This window comes from Poecile atricapillus, chromosome Z (assembly GCF_030490865.1).
Source record: "Poecile atricapillus isolate bPoeAtr1 chromosome Z, bPoeAtr1.hap1, whole genome shotgun sequence".
Lineage (NCBI taxonomy): Eukaryota > Metazoa > Chordata > Aves > Passeriformes > Paridae > Poecile > Poecile atricapillus.
The window spans coordinates 61,023,763-61,041,943 of NC_081289.1; the positions used below are offsets into that span (position 1 = coordinate 61,023,763).

Consider the following 18,181-nt stretch of genomic DNA (forward strand, 5'->3'; position numbering starts at 1 on the left):
TCTACTCCAAGATGGATACCAATGGAAGAGAGCTTTTGTAAAGGCCAACAGTTTCTCTCAGGACAACTAATTTGTCACATAATATGTCACATTTTACCTTTCATAAACATAAAGACTCTCTGCTACTCTTCAGGTGTGTCAAATTAGTAAGCTTAGTAAGTAAGCAGCTACCATTTCTTGAGAAGGAATAAGAATTTTGTGTTCCATTATTCTTGAGAATAAAGCCAGGGGTAAAAATGGCTGTAGGTGATCTTCTGGAGAAATTCAAGATCTGAGCATTAACTCTCATCCCAAAACTGTGAGACTCACAAATATGTGAGTCTATGTAATGATTCTCACATGTCACAGATTCAAGATGTCAGGCACATAGACAGGGAATCTCACAGGTCTGGAAAGAGCCCTTTTCCACTAGAATTCTAGGTCCACCCATCACAACTATTTCTGTCCATTAAATATGTTGTATTTAGCACCCAATGCGAAAGAGAAGGAAAAAAACCCCAACACTGCGGAATAGAATGGGCTGGTACTTAGGCTGGATAGACAAAACTTTGATGAAGTAATAGCCTTCTTTAAAAGTTCTTTCATTTGTTAAATGAACTGCTAGATTAGTTTTGAGACTAATCTTTGAACTAATAAAAGGTACTGGATAAATGAGAGCTAATAAATTACTCTCAACTGAGTAAGTTTGTTTTCTGGCCTTCTAGTGATATGTTGAATACAATGGGAACCAATACAAAAACAACACAAAGATTTGTCTAATGAAATGGAACAACAGATACATAGTATACCTTCAGTTTTTTTCCAAAGTGCCAACACTGTCCGTGCAAAAAATAATGTAGAAGATTAAAGGAGAACACCACCACCATATAATAGATTTAAACTTACTCTTTATGATGCACTTTCATCAAAATTTGTAGTCGCCAAGTATCAAACTTCACTCATGCAACACCTATCCACTAAGAAATACATATTTTGGTGAGAAAATTAAAGTCCATATTTATGTAAAAACTGTTTCAAAATAAAAATAAAACAAGACATTTTTTTTTACCAAAAAACGATTTTTTTTTGTTTTTGTTAACAGAATAATTATTTGGAAAACGTAATTTCTCACATGAAACAGTTAAAGGAAGTTAAATATATTTAAAAATGGAAGATTCTGCATTTACATAGTTATATAACATTAATATTGAAGATATAATTTCTGGCAAAAAACTTCTCATGCTTAAAAAATGCACCTTAGTTTTATACTGTACATTACAACATACAGTAGTAAGAAACAGAATTAGTAAACAGGTTATATGCAAAGAAAAAGGTTACATATACAAGACAATTACAACTGTGACACAAAAAATTAAAATGTTCTGTTTAAACAGTATTTGAAGGCAATTCACAATCGTTTCAGGAGTTTTGTGAAATTTAAGGCCATTAGTTCTAAATAAAATGTATCTGACACAAACTCACAAAACTGTGTATTTTGTACAAAATTTACATGCAAAACCATTTTATAATTATATACGAACAGGCATATAATAAATTTTTGGGTAGTTCCGTACACAAAATTTTGCACACAGCAACATAGTTGTGCAATTTTTAAACCAGTTAATTAACTTTATTATTCATGCACCCTGAATGGAAATGTGATTAAATGACAATATTAAGCCCAAATATTAAGAGTCAGCATCCCTTTGAATGGGCAATCTAGACAAAAGGAAAATTAGGATTTTAAATTTTTAAAGTTAAAAATGGTCCATTATAAAACATCTGCTGTAATCTTCACTTCAAAAGACATTTCTAAAGCAAAATTTCCAGTGCTTTAAGGAATGCATGATATGATTGACGAACTCAGTGAGTCAACTATAACACTATGATAGTTCTGAATTGAGGTAATTTTCTTTAATTAATTATAGCAAATAACTATTCTGATTTGTTTCAGTAGCTAGTTTAAAAAACTGTAAACTTAGATAAACTTAGAAATTGGAGAATCTCTTAAAAAATACACATACCTCCCCCTCAGAGTCTGGAGTTAGTTATAAGTAATATGCAATTATGTTATTTGCACTTAGGAGTTTAAATCTTCAATACATGAGATGAATGGATTACTTGAAGCACTTCAGTTACTTTAAAACACACAAATATTTGTCCTTATCTTAGTTTTCATTTGTATTTGTCTGGACAAACATTCAAAGAGATATTGCTTCTCTTGTTATCTTGTGACAAACTATTGCAAGCTAGAAGACATGTGAGTTAATATTCCAAACTTTTATTCTTAAGAATAGTTATAAAAGTACTGAAATTTAAAAATAGTAACATGTAAACATTGATACAGAGTAATAGCATTCCTATACATTTATATACACACAGCGTTCAGAGAGGACCCAACCTTCTGAGTTGAAAACCTGACTTGTGCTTTCCTCCTCCAAGAAGTACATCAAAAAAATAGGGTGTCTGGATTAAAAAAAAAAGTCTCAGAACATCAACATTTTGCTCCTAGCATTTAAAAGCTTTCCAGTTGCTTATGCAACTATAGGAGAATTTTGGTATGTGACGAGAACTTTTCTAGCTCCAAGAAGTCATCAGAAGCTACTGCTGCATCCAGAGATTTGTGATAAATGCCAAACAGTTCAGAGCAGTCATATCTGAGTCTGCAACACGTGAATCGGGGGTGTGTAGGGTGGTGGTGCAGGTGATGGCTTTATTCCTCTGACTCTCATGTAGGACAGAAACTGCTCTGGGATTTCAGCTAATACATCTTTAGCAAGTCTTGCCATGCTTAACACATGGTTTCCACTTCTGTCAATGTAATCTCGGAATGGCACAAACTACAAAACAAAAGAGATGTTCACTCAGGCCATTATGCAGACACAGAATGCATCTTAAAACATAAAAATAACAATGCTTAACCTAGGGAGTTAGAGTACATGAATATGTTACCTTACACAGTTTTAATGTATATATACATACATTGCATTTTATGCTACATATTTTATAAATACACATTGTATTTCAATTTTTATAGGTCTGTCTTCTAATAGAAATGGTGTAACGCTTTCACTTGGGTGAACCCCTTCACATGAGTCTAGTTTGGATTGCTGATGACATGCTTCACTGATGTATTTGGGTTATCTCTCAATTTTTTCCATGCAAGAACGTAATTTTTGTCTCAGACAACTATTCTTAGCTGACATCCCCTGCTCCTGGGGCCACCCACCAGACTGTCTCCACTCTGGCACTTGGTGAATAGATTTTTTTGACCTCTGAAGTGAATAAAACAGAAAGGATGACTTAAATTTTTGGCCATTTGGCATTGTACCTAGCAGAACTATGAACCACCTGAACACTTTAAATATGATACTACCAAATGCATAAAGAAGCTAAGCAAAAAGAATTGGATCAAAAAAGAACTTGCTATATGATGTCAAGATGTTCAACACCAGAACCAGTAACCTGCCCAGCCCTGGCTTGAATTTTGTAATACCTAATGAGAATCTTGTGCTACTAGCATACAAAAAGAAGCAATCCAGGCTCCTTGATTTTTTTTAGTTGTGTAAAAAGTACGTCCAGTCCGAGTTAAAGAACGTGTGTCCCATCCTAAGAGATCACCTTACCCATCAGTCTGCAGACATGAAATCTCAGACCACTGCTGTGTAGCAGACTGGGGCTATTTCAACAGTGTAATTGTTGAAATGCAATTATACAATATAGATGTCCTGATTTAGCTCTTTTTTGCCTCTCCTCACACTGCAGAGATGTCAGAGGAGCTGCAGGAACTATGGACAGGTAAGCAAACCTAGGGATGTACAAAGACAGCTAACATGGAGATGGAAGAGGAATAGAATGAAAGGTATAAGAGAAACCAAAGGGAAACTGATGGAATGTCAAGTGCTTTTTCTGTAATTTAAGACTTTAATTAAAAAGGCTAATATGCAAAATCCTCAGGAGAAACAGCAGGAGCATCACTACAAGTAAATATTCTCCTAAAATGTCTTAAACAGCAAAAGGATATGGAAGGAGCAGAAATTAAACAAAACTGAGGAAGAATTTCTACACATGTAATATAGAGTATACAATATGTATACATACTAGTGAGGAGGAAATTGTGAAAAACATGAGCCTTTATGTGAGTTGCAGTCAGTAGTAAATGTAACACATAAAGTGACTCCCTATTAACAGACAAACTTATCCTGCACTAATTTAATAAAAATATTTCACACTAATGTTAGAATTAATAGGTAATTTCACTAGTTAATTTTAACTAAGCTAATACACAAAAAAATATAAACTTTTAATATTTGAGTAGTTAGTTTTATAAAGGCAAATCAGTTTTAGCCTGCTATACACAAAATAAAGATCAAACCAAACTCAGAGGGTTTTCAGAATCCTTTTTATTTAGTTAGTCTATCAAGTAAATATTTGTTAGCATTTAGACAGAAAAAGAGCACAAAACACTGTCTTCAGGTAATTCAACATGGCATGGGACAACATTCTGATTAAAATATATTAATAATAAATACATGTTTTATTACAATTCTGATATGCAATGAATTCCAAAGAAATACAAAAGGGTATTCATTGCATTTTTTAAAAAAAATATTTTTCAGCATAGGTTAGTAATCTCTGATGCAAAGCATTGTCACAAATCTTGTTTATAACATGTTAGAACTCTATCCATTTATGCTCTTTGAAGCTTTTTGGGCTGCTGTTACCAGAGAAATTATGTTGTTTATATTTAAATGTATTTAAACGTAAGTGTAATGCATGCCAGAGATATGTGAATTAGCTTTAAAAAGTCTGACATGGCACACAGGGTTTTTCAGAAACACTAGTTTGGGGCCCACCCCTCACACTGCTCTGTTGAAAGCACTGACATTTACGGAACAACAAATTACAAACAGCCCCTCTCCAGCCCAATAGCAACACCAAGGAACACTACAAAGGCTTTGACAAAATGAGAAACAATTTCTTGTCTCCTGTGCACATGTTTTACATCATCCCTACTTTTAAAACTATCTGACAACAATGAGCAAAGAAGCCATCATGTTTTACTCTTCTAAGAGTTTTGGTATCTCACTTTCCCATCAGTTGTTATCTCCGTATGTTGCAAAAATGAAAAAAGTCTCTTTCTCAACTATTAGAATTCAGGAATCCATTACTTTCTTTAATGTATATCCATAAAGGGTATGAGGGGATTTTCTGTCATCTTATGCTCATTTCTGATCCCCATTTAGAAAAAAAAACAGAGAGGGAATTTTAATGTAGTATGCAAGAAGACTGAAAAAAAAAGATCTCATCATTTTCATTTCCATGTATTTATGTAGCTTTCTTTCTTTTTGCATTCTAATAAGACAAAAGTATAAAATCAAGTGTCAAGTGCATGTTTTGAACATGTCCTTGGATTGAAATATTACATCTACCAGCAGTTATCAATCAATCCTTAAACATTCACATATCAGTATTTGTAGCATTAAACATTTGAAAAGTTTGAGTTCTTGCATATATAAATGGAAACAAAGAAACATATCCCAAAGTTCATCAACTGCTATCTGACCTTAATTATCATGCAGTATGAGCTATTGATATGGCTCAGTTACTCTCCCTCTATATATATTCCACTAAACAATATGAAAATCCAACCTGTCTGGAAGAGAAATAAGTGAAAATAAGTAAGAGGAAACTAAGTGAACACTATGAAGTTTGACAAATAGGAGGAATAAAGGAAGAAGAAGAAATGGCAGATCTCAGGTGAGGTTTGAATCTAAGGATGCCTGTCAGTGTTTAAGAGGCATTTGGACAATATCCTTATTAACATGGTCTAACTTTTAGTCAGCCCTCTATTAAAGTGCCCAGGCACTAGATGTCTGTTGTAGGTCCCTTCCAACTTAAATACTCTATTTTATAAATGTATTCAGCCACTACCAGGAAAATATGGCTTCCATATACAATTTATCTTTAGGCAGATACCATTTTTTCTAGAAACATTATATTTCTCTAAATTTTCAATAGCTAACGCTTCTCCATGGCTGTATAACACAAATACTTTATAAGTGTCCTGCCAGTTAGGGGTCATTTCCTAACAGATGCAGATCCACTACTGTGTGTGTTATAAAAAGGCTTAGAGCTATCACAGTGTTTCTGAGGTTGTTATAAACATCTCAAGATAATGTATGTCAATGCTAAGGTAAAATGAAAGCCAGGAATACAGACAGAAATAAGAATTTAAAACAAAGAGGAACAGTAAAATCTATCTAAGAGAATATATTTTCTCTCCCACCTGCACAATGTCTCTTTCTGCAAACCTTCCTCTTGAAGAAATCCTCACTACATCCCCATCCAGTTCTTCCATAGCTTAAAAAACAAACAAAAAACCAAACAAATCTATGAGTTCAGGTACACAATAAAATCATCTTACTGAGAAAGATTTTGTTCAGACAGCTTACACTTCCAAGCAATAAAACCAACAATTCTTCTTTAGGTAACTCTGTTAAGATAATTTGCAATAGAAAATACATCATGTTTGGTAGCTGTTTTGCACTTTTTCATAGTGACAATACATACTTTTATCTCTTGTCACCTCCAGGAAAGAACAGGCTATGAGAAAGTTTCTACCTTTTCATCTCTCAAAACAGCAAGTATATCTGGTTTTGTAAGGCTATATATATATATATATACACACACACACACACATACACACTTTCTGAGGTGGAGAAGAATTCATCTTCAGCAGCTATTGTTACAAAAGGTATCAGAGGATACAGCACAAAGGTAATAACTCACATTCACAGTGAAAAAGCAGTATCTTCTAATGCTAAGGAATGAGGAGTCCTTAAAAAAATTATTAAATTTATTGGGCAATTCTTCTTGTATCTTCTGAGCAGGATACAAGAAAGCTCTGTTGTCCAGATACCTGGAAGCTATTCTAGGTAGAAAGATGTACCTGCTCTCTTGTCAGTATTGAAATGGATGGATTTGGGATCTCAGATTACTGCTCAGACATTGAATCTGCAATTCTACAAACTTTCTTTCAGCGTACACTATGAAAACCAAAGCCCTGCACCTCACCTTCTCAGGGGTTTACAAACTGGGCTGAATTCACTGAAACCAGCACTTCAAAACCTAGTTCTTCTGAAGCAAGAACTAGAAAGTATAAATGACACTCTCAGGAGCCAAGCTGAACAGAGCTTATTTGTTCAAAGAAACAAATCAGTGGGTCTGCAGAGCATGTTGCCTGATGCTGCTGCTGCAAAAACATGCATGTGTTCAAACCAGGAGACTGAACAAGTATTTGGAGGAGTGTCACTAAAAAAATTCCAAAATCGACATAAAGCACATCCCACCCACGAAACTCAAATCTAAAAACAGTATTCAGGGAAGTATCATATTTGCTTAGTCTGTTCTTAACACTCTCTAGGAAACTACCCATGGCCACGTCAGATACAGAATACTGGGCAAAAATAGTCCCGTTGTGACCTGTTACAGTCATCCTCACTTTAAGTAAAGCTCTGCCAAATGTGTTATTGACCCAAGCTTCAGACTTTTAAGAACCCCTCTGGTATCCCCCAGGGGCTGGGAGATCTAGGGAACAGGGGGATCTGAAGAGGAGCAGCTTGGTCTCCCTCTGGCAGAACTGAAGCTGCAGGGACATAGCCAGTGCCTAACCATCACCCTCCTGCAGACACACTTCTTCAGCATCCACAGCAGTCATGGAGCCTGTTGTTTATTCCAGAAGGGATTTCTGCAGATGGAAGTAATCTCTGTCCTCTTGGGCACTGAGGGACTACAGACTTGGCATACACCTAATGGGTGAATCTCACTGAGGCAGTATACGCCACAATTGTGGCTCCAAAGATGGGAAGTGTATCCTGCAGTACAAACAGAATCCTAACTTAAGGAAGGGGGAGAGATGACACCCCAAGAACATGTACTAAATGAGAAAGGTAGCAAATCCAAGGACTAGACAAACAGGGAGAAAGGGAAAATGTAATGGAGGGGTGAGAGAATGGTAAGTTACACAGGACCATGTTGGAATCCTCAGGAGTAAAAATGAAGTTTACTAATTTCCATCATATGCATTTATGAATATAAACTGTCTTTTCTCACTGATTGTGGCATACAATCATCTGAAATGTAAGTGTTCACCTGGACAATTTCTTCACAGAATAAGATACTTAAAATTATGACTAATATACCACTTGCCAAACAGCATAAGAATAATGCTTGTAAATAAAACAAAATAAAATTTAAATAAAATATTTTGTCTTATCTTCTCCTATTTTTTCCTACGTTTAGAGTATTTGTACAAAAATTAACACGTACAGTCATCAGTCAACACTAAACATCTGTGGTAGTAGTATTAAGTATATTTCATGCACAACAGAAGGCATACTGTCTAACCAGATGTACTAGAATTAAAAAAGAAAGAATTTAGGACTTTGAAGAACAGATACACACAATGTCTACACTTCATAGTGCAGCGATACATACTTAAACAATTAATACAAATAATGAAAGCAGCTTAGTTACCGCAACAGTGAATGGTGTTCTGGAATATCACAGAAAGAATACGTAAATAACCTGGTAATTTCTCTCCTGCTGTAACATCCTGTCAATGTTGCTTCACAGCAGGGGTCACTCCTGTTACCAAGTGAAACCCTGTTTAATCCAGATCACCTCAAATGTATTTTTTTTTCTCAAGATTTTATTATTGCAGTAAGATCAATATTTCCACTCAACTGACACTTCACGAGGCATCTTAATATTTGTGTTGAAGAAATTGAACATTTCTTGAGTATACTTACTTTACTGTAAATGCTGAGCCCCCATATGGTTCTGACTTGAACAGAGAGCCTAAGGGGCTACACAGCTCCACATGGTAGCTTGTAATCACACTGAGTTATCAATCAATCAATCCAGCTGGAAATGCCAACAGCACTCACTCCCTCCTTCATATAATGTTCTTTTAAAGACCAATATTTGTTTGAAAAGCTACATATTACTAAAATGTAAGCAAATATAAAAAAAAAATTAGAAAAAACACTAGAACACTTACCATCAAACTCTGCTGGTCCTACTCCCACTATAATTATGGACATTGGAAGCTTTGAAGCCTTCAAAAGAAGAAAAAGAGGTTTAATACATTACATAACCTCTAACCAACAAAATGAGATCTGAGAACAAAGTGAACAAAAAACATGCAGAAATGATGTTTTAAAGAACAATTTTTTTCCCCTCTAAAAATCTGAGTGATGTAAACTGTCTGCTCAAGTGGTACGAAACATCTTGGATGAAGATAGAAAGGTACATGACTATTTTATTTTTTCATCACCAAGACTTTGAATCATATAGGATGCTAATTAAAGACAACAAACTATGTTAGCATTTAATACTGACAACTAAGAGGACAAATTTCTCTCAGAAACTTTTATAAACTGACAGTAATTGCAAATATGTACCTAATAACAGTCTGACATTAATTTAAATGTGCTTTGCTGTTTCTTGATATTACACAGCTGCTTGCAACTATAGGACACTATTTTGTACATTGATCTTATGCCAATTTTTAAAAGAAAATAAATAAACTATTTGAACAATATGTATATTACATCTAAGTCATTAATGAAATTTTACTCTAGTCAATCATCCCGTGCCACAGACAAGCAAGATATAGAATTGGCCTGTGGTAAGATTTTTAATTTTACTTTATCTTTTTCATTCAAAGATGATATCTATCTTTCTCTGAATAAACTCTGTAAAATCTTTAAAATTACAAAGATGCTATCTTAAATACTGGACTCTCCTGCCCTGATAGTAGCATCAGTTTATAGAAATACTGTGAATCTGCCTCTGATGAAGAAGGTATCAACTAAAACCAAAGAACATTCAGCAAATGTCAGGGTTGACAACTTACTGAGATAATTCTGTTGTTTATTGAGATATTCTGATGTCTACAGTCATTTTAAACAATAAACAGGAGTATAAACTGGTCAAAAAAATCATAGATCTACACTTATCTCTTAGATCAGAACTTTCTGCTTTTCAGTTGCTTTCTAGAATGTTATTTCTTGATTGTAAAGAAAGTATCCTTTAAAGAGATTCCTACTCACAGAGACACAGAATTATGTGATACAATGAAATATGAAAGAGTAAGCGGCAAGGACAGCATAAAGACAGAGTTAAACTTTTGCATATAAACTTAAGTGTTGGCATTTCCTGAATGACAGCATAACCTTTAAACAGTTTGGTAAAACAGAATGTGCCTGACATATGTGCTGTAATGAGAAAGATGCCTAAAAGCACAATTAATGCTAAAAATTGAAATGTACTCTGATTTTTATACACATCAAGTTGCATTGGACATCATTGCCCTTTTTAGTATTATGGATATTATTAAGACTGAAAAAACCGCTATTGAACAGCATTTAATTAGTTCTGTCATGGTATGCTGTGCTCACACTACAAGAAATATGCAGAAAAATGAAGGCGTCTTCATAAAAAACCAAGACAGCAAATATTCCCAAACTTCCACTTATTTCAAGCTAACAACACATCTGCTGTGTCTCCAGATAGTTGTAGACCAACAGTCATTATTCCTTGAAATGAACTATGACTGAAAACAAGGTTTTTCTGTATGTCTTAGTGGCAAATGAATTAATCTAACAAGATACCAGCCAACTGCACTTGCTGGTCTCTTATGCACAGACTTTACATGGAAGGGTATCACAATCCAGAGCTGCTCTTTTTTTCTCCACTGAGCTTTTCTGTGACCTAAAAGTAGCTCATCTAAAAGAAATTGTTTCAAACTTCTAGGCTGGGCTAGAGAACGATTTTCCAAGATTATTACTATACAAATTCTGTGTGGGTGCTAAGTCAGAACAGTGGGGCAGGATTTTCATGGGCACCCCACAAATTGCAACAGTATAAAATCTCTACAGGTGGTACTGAAAGCGGGTCTTCCAAACTATGCCACCTAATTCTACACTATTCACTTGGACATGATGCTAAATTACTTTAATGTAGGCTTTTCGACTCATCACTTTGCTGTTAACTAGATCCATTGTGATATGTTAAAAACTATTGGTAGAGAACTTTTCCAGCCACATCTAGAAGTGTTTCTGTGTGTACTTCCATCTGAAATTTTCCATGCGCAAAAGCACAATAGCACCTGCTCATAATATCAAACATTACCTATACACATGGCAGTTTTGAAGAGAAAAACACTGAAAGTAAAGCAGAACGTAAGAAGTAAGGAACTTAAAGAGTTTTAGGGGACTGTTTTGAGGGAAATCAGGTAATTGGTATACTTTCCATTCAGGGTCAGAAATTTGGGGATGGCTTTTAAGAAGTGTGGGGATCAAAGCTGTCTGCAAGTATGAGATAGAAAAGAGTTCACTATGCAAAACTGCATGACGGGGTGTGCTTGAGGAAGGAAGAAGCAAAAAGTAGATGAGGAAAGTCATACACACCTACAGTGTTAGAGACAAGAGTATAATTTACCACACAACACTACCTAATTAGCTTAAGTTCAACTTTTACTTACTTTCATCTTTATGCATAAAAAACTTCTCCCCTTCGGTAAAAATGGGTACTTACGGAACAACGCCAGTGCCTGAAGTATTAATCAATTCACTTTCTTGACTAAAATATGAATTTCTAGAAAGATAATTTTAACACTTTCAGTAAAACTTACATTCACTATGGATTCTTTTGTCTGAGCCATATCAGATATAACTCCATCTGTAACAATGAGAAGAACAAAATACTGGGAGCCGTCTTTTACTGAAGCAGCATACCTAAGGGAAGAAAAACCAACATTATAATAGTATAAAATTTAACTACCAAGGACTAACAAACATAACACAGTGAATTTCAAAAGTAAAGATATTCATAACTAAACCAGACATTCTACTTTTAAATGAGAGCAATGAAAAAACATAACTAATACACTATTGATAATCCGCATGTATTGCATCAATGAAAATTGGAAGCTGCATCACTACCAAAAAGAGCATGGACAGAATGTGCTTTATTGAATCACGAGATGTTAGAAAGCCTAAGGTGTTTAATAGGTATTACCTATGGGGAACATATGAAGGGTATACAATGGTTTGGTTTATAGAACAAATAAAACTTAACAGGAATCAACATGTTGCATATTTTTCTCCTTTTTTTCTTTCTTTCTCTTACAAATCTAGGTTACTTACTGTTGACCAGGATTGCAGATTTATAGTTCACATTTATGTGCACATTTATAAAATGGCTGAACATGCACCTGCAACCCTGGCTTAGATATTAATTTCTTTGCACCACCCGCACACGTCTTTTCCTTCAAGACTCAAGCTTCTCCATGTGAGGTATAGGAATGCAAGATAAAATACACCCAGTGACATTCCCACCTCAGTCAAAGGACCCAAGAAGCAACTACTCTTTGAAAATGAGCAGCTTTTGAAGGTTTGCAATCCTGAAAGAGAGCAAGTCCAAACAGCCTCACTAAATTCATGGCCTGAACAGAAGAACTTTTTTTTTTGTGGGAAGTTGTTTGCTGCTTCACAGCCACTAACTTTTATGAAGGCTCTTGGTGCTGTGAAGTCAAAAAGTAGAACCTAGTGCAGTGAGTTTTACAGAGATTGGCAAGACCGACCATAGAGCACATTTTCACTGCCATGCAGAGACTTCTTTTATCTCACTTTTCCACAATGATTATAAACTTCAACGATGAGTGCACTGACAGGGTATGAGGAGAGAGTACAATAAACATTATTAGCCTATCTGAGCACTTAACACTGCCTACAGACCTACACTAAAGAAACAGAACAGAAATTTGGTTATTTCAATTTTTTCACAGACTAAAATGCTCCAAAGCCTTTTGCAAGAAAGATGTTATATCAGGAGAGGAAGTTGAATCTGCTGTAGTTTAGATAACTCTCTAACTGGGGAAAGGATAAAAAAAATCATTATCTGCCTAAAGAGTTTCCAAAGAATACCGAGATCACAACAGGATATTAATATCTGACATTGTTTACAGAGATTTCATTGGAGGCATTCTTTTAAGTACAAGGGATGTGGAAAGAAGAAATTTCTTTGAGGCTGAAGGTAGGTTCAAAGAGTAACTGTAGGGCAGTACCATGTCTATGAGAGTCACAAGAATTATCAAGAAATTGAACCTTGAAGGAAAATGGTGTTACTGAGAACTGGACTGATACGTAGATTTCTCTAGGGATGATCATGTGGTAAAAATCCTTGGGAAGACATACGTAGCTTTCCCACTACAATGTAATATGATTTGCTACCAGAAGGAACTCCCAAAGTTTGCAACAACTTGATATTTAGACAAAAGTTCAGTGGAAGGACTATTAATACTGGTGGACAGTTATTCTGTTATTCTGCAAAAGCTGGCAAATATTCCTGAAAAACAACTGGTGAGAAAAAGAACTAATTTTATGCCAGTGCTTTGATAACACTGGATCAAATATTTCAATTTTTGCAATGAACAGAAGGCTTGAGATAAATTGCCAAGTTCTGAGTCAGGCATCTCAGGTGCTATGACCAGTTCTGAAGAAACAGAAAGAGCCAGAAAGATTGTTGGGTTAGATTTCCAGATAATGTGGCTAATGCAGACACTGAGTGCCACATATACAGAAAACTGCTACTGAAGAGATCATGTCAAAGGAAAAGATTAAAGGAGACAGCTACTCTCAGATGACAAGCAGTGTAATATACGTGTACACAATTTTAATGGTATGAACTGAAGACAAAACAACTAACCCAAATGATAAATAGCTGAAATCAGCTTTCTAGCCATGCTAGGGGTCACAGAAAATTCTTAGCACCAAATAATTTGCAAATTATTTTCTGCTTGTCTGTAGAACTAACAACAGCAGACCAGATAGTATATAAACATCTCTTGCTATTAAAATTAGCTGTTTTGCAAGCTCATAAATAAACATTACCAGTACAATGATTTATACACTCCTACTTCTTCATTTTGTAACCAGTAGTTCTTTGTGTCTATAAATAAAATAAATCTGTTCAGCAATTCACCTAAGCCATATCACTTTTCTATATAAATTCATGGAAGTATTATACTGCCAAGGTCTTGAGCTCAAGATTATAAATCAAGATCTTGTCTGCCAAAATAAGGCGACATTATCCTTCTAAAACTTTTTTATAAACACAGGAAGTTTTTTACTTTGAGGTGTTAGATGAGGTGCTGCATAACAGCACCATGGCTCCCCAATGATGACAGCTGTATCACTGCCTTAAAAGTACCTACTAGCTGGGAATTGTTGGCACAGGGAGACCTGGAAGATTTTTTTGACGTTTGGGACATTTAAAGATTAGAGAAACTACATATACCTAAAAAAACTAAGCTTATAAGAATTTTTGATAGATGCATGTATTTTCTATGAAGCAATAATTCTGTGCTCTAAAGGACAAAAAAAAGAACATGACATGACAAAAATTTTCTTTCCTTATGATTTCTGATCCTTATAATTTTGACTCAGGCTGGTCAACTGGATCACTTGTATTTCTTTTTAATCAGCAATTAAATTCTGCACAATACCAGCACATGGTCTTCAAACCTACAAGTCACAAGGTAATCATGGGACTGAACAAACAGAAAAACCGTCAATAAATACCTTTCTCTGTAACTGTCAGCCTTTTATATGCAGTAGTTGTTCTGACACAAAGAAGTTTCTGCACAGCACCTGTTGTGACGCTTACCTGGCTACATGATTAATAACAGGAGCAAAGTTTGTTGGTCCATAAAGCTGTACAGATTTCAAACTCCTGTAGTATGCCTCCATTACACCATCAATTCCATGGCAGTATGGATTTTGAGGGTTTCCATTCTAATGAAAACAAGAGATGATTAATCACTATATGTAATTATGAAGTAAAAGTTATGTAGGTTAATGAACAGTACCCAGTGTACATTTTTAAAAGGTCAAGACCTAAGCATTCTATGATCTATGGAGAGATTTTACTACAAACGCCCGTATATCCTACATCTGCTTGTGAGTGTTAACTGCTGAGGTAAGGAAGTTCTACCAGCCTTAGCAGCCTGAATCAACTTAAACACCACCTTTGGTGTAATTAAATAGTCCTTCATACATGCAACGGTAACAGGCATTCCCCTGTGTGAATTTAAGGTACGAATTACAGGTCAGATGTACAACTGGAAGCATGTTTAGGAGCACAGCTCAGGCTCAATGATTTCTTCTTTTAAAAATGTGGGAAAAAAAAGAAATGGTAGTCAGACCCTGAGGTTCATACGCTTATGAGAGTGCAAGATAAACAACAAACTCTTCATTGTTTTGGTCTGGTATTTCTGATTTGAAAAACTTATTTTTGACCTGGTATAAAAAAATTAAGAAAGGAATTTTCTCTTTGAGAGCCCATGAAAAGCCTGGTACTATAAACTCTTAGGGTAGGCATTTTACTACGAATCTCTGTAATGACTCTTTAATGAGGATACCTATTTACAGATGGTAATGCAAACATAAAAGCTGAATTCCAAACCAATGTCAGGCCAGGCAAATGATCTATGTAAGATTTCAAAACCTTTCAAATCATCCTACCCTCCTTCATATGCCAACTCCACACTGGCCTAGTGTGCTAGTACCTCATTCTGATGTAAAGTATACTTGTCTGAGCCTCTAGAAAACCAAAGGGGGTTTTTGACAGAATTTGTCTAAAACATTAAAAGAGAGAGCTGAAAACACTGCTTAGCATTATGTGGGAGACATCTATATATGCTTATATATGGAGGAAGGAAATACATACACACACACACACATATATATATGTGGTGCTTTTTCTTCTATAAAAGTATCACAATGGCTCATAAATTAATTGAATTAATTATAGAGAGATCCTTAAAACTGAAAGATGTATCAATATATTTGAATTTGCTATACAAAGTCTGCAATTTAAATGAGTATTTGCAATTGCACCTGTTTTAAATTATTATCTATGTGGAAAATCTTTCCCTGAGGTAAGGTACGTGGCAGTCTTTTGTAGCATAGGCTGACAGAAGAAATACACATCTACAGTCACCAATCTTCTGCCATGTCTTTGATGGTATCTGATTAGAACTCCCCTGATATACTGACATTTGCTGTAATTCTGACAACTTTATCCTACTCTGAGAAGAACAAAAACCTCAAAATAAGCAAGTAGATAAAATATCAACACTAATCACAAGCATCAGTTATACCAGATCAACGTTTCTGGCAAATCCTGGTAGATTTTAGGTTTGCAATTTAACTGATCCATGGACCAATCTCAGATTTGTTCTTATCAAATCATCTTTTAGTCCACTTAGATATCTCTGTGTCTCTGAACTAGCAGTCTGTAAAGATAGAGATCCCAGAAAATGAGACAGAATAAGAATAATAATGAATATTATCTTGGAATATGACTTGTTTGCTTCTTTAGAGAGATTAGCTTTAGTCTGAAGTCTTTAAAGCATCTGTTTCTCAAGCTGCTACAGCTGAGGTTAAAGATTATTACTTTTCTTTATTACAGTTTTTGGCCTACAGGGACTTCTTGACTCCAGATTTCTCTCCATAACTTCAAGTGAAGTAATTTCACCATGATGAAAAGTTTTGAAACAACTATTTATAGTCAGCATAGAAGACTTAGCACATTCTCTGTTTGTTACTTGTCCAGTAACTACTTAAGATTAGAACCTTAACTCCCAAAATTCTGTTGTAGTAGAGAAATTTAAAATATATGTATTTATTTACTTACCAGTGCAAATTCATGTGATACTCTTCCATCTGGAGGCAGTCTAGCCCCAAAACCTAGAGCTGGGAACATTTTATCACTATCATAGTCCTGAATTATTTCACCAACAGCTCTTAGTGCCATGCCATAAGCATTCAGCTGATAGGGATTCATGTAGTGCAGTGAAGTTGGCTGTGAAGGGTTACCTGTTGAAGCAAGGATCAGATTAACTTTAAAACGGAATCACAAATTTTTTCTCTTAAAAAATCAGAAGTTGTTTCAGGTAAAAATGCAGTGTTCTGAATAAATTTTAAAAGTAGTAGTTTTTTAGTAGCTCTAAATACGTATTAGCAGAAGTAGCTGCATTTCAGCATCAAAAGGGCAGCAAGAAACTTGTAGATTTGTGCAATTTACACACTTTTAAAGACAAAATTTACGAAGCTACTATGACATTTTGAAAGCTTTGGAGAGGATCACAACTTATCTCTGCTTCACTCTACTTCAGCCTCACTCTACCTGGAACTATTTGGCCCTTCTTAATAGGTTCTTCTAAGTTTTCTCCCAGCAGCTATAAAAAAACATCATCATCATCATCATCATCATAAACCTACACATATTACTACACATACTACAGATTTTTGAAAACTGCTTCTGGTTATTAAATTTTATCTGTAGCTTTTCCAACTTTTATCTGTTCTGTTTGTCCTGCATTCCTGCATAGGAATTGACCTCTCTTCTGTTGCTCAGCAAAATGGAATCCTGAGTCCAGGTGGTGCCAGCTGAATACTGTTACAAACACACACATATGCACACTTAAAACTGAACACAGCACAAACACACACAAGATGTTTATTTTTATTCTTACCATTGGAGGCTGTGAAATCAATAGCAACTGTGAAATTGATTTGGGTTCTGCAGAAAAAGCAAACACAGATTTTATTATTAGTTGTACTGCTATGCAGAAAAATAAACAAGAGTGGTAACATCATTTGCGGACAAACTGTAGGACACTGACTTTCTAATAGAGGAAATAAACACTGAAAATACACTTATATCAGGTTCAAGCCAAGGGCTACACAACACTAACTTATTAACATGCTGAAAACAGTTACTTGACTCCATCATTCTTTTTCTCACTGTTTTTAAAAAAAACCCTAAATAAATAATTAATAAGAACTTAACTCCATAAATATTATTAATTCCTTTTAACAGTAATACTGATTTTTCCTTGGACATATTTTAATCCTGATCATGCAAGATGTCCTCTCTCAGCTGAGGTGGAATACCCAAACACAGCAATGTGCCTTACGGATTCAGTAGATCACTACTACTTTAATTTAGTTGATATAGAAATACCTGATCTACTTGAAAGTGGACAGGTGATTTTATTTGCCCTATACTCCTATATATAGCACAAGAAATGAAGAAAGGTATCTTAAAAGGAACAGTAATCTTCACC

General features: G+C 35.0%; 1 protein-coding gene across 4 annotated transcripts in view; it reads right to left on the reverse strand.

Moving 5' to 3' along the window:
* Nucleotides 1-1,098: 1,098 nt before the first annotated feature.
* The window catches only part of LOC131573386 (copine-8), a 72,600-nt gene continuing 55,517 nt past the window's right edge, over nucleotides 1,099-18,181 (reverse strand). For 2 of the 4 annotated variants that reach the window (XM_058827309.1, XM_058827311.1), the window contains 7 exons: nucleotides 17,588-17,634; nucleotides 16,747-16,928; nucleotides 14,716-14,843; nucleotides 11,681-11,783; nucleotides 9,044-9,101; nucleotides 6,269-6,342; nucleotides 1,099-2,819 (listed from right to left, as the gene is read on the reverse strand). In XM_058827309.1, coding sequence (XP_058683292.1) covers nucleotides 2,631-2,819; nucleotides 6,269-6,342; nucleotides 9,044-9,101; nucleotides 11,681-11,783; nucleotides 14,716-14,843; nucleotides 16,747-16,928; nucleotides 17,588-17,634 — 781 coding nt within the window. In that variant the 3' untranslated portion in view covers nucleotides 1,099-2,630. Of the gene's footprint in view, nucleotides 2,820-4,842; nucleotides 5,211-6,268; nucleotides 6,343-9,043; nucleotides 9,102-11,680; nucleotides 11,784-14,715; nucleotides 14,844-16,746; nucleotides 16,929-17,587; nucleotides 17,635-18,181 lie in introns of those variants that run through there. The other 2 variants (XM_058827310.1, XR_009276186.1) reach the window with 2 other exon arrangements.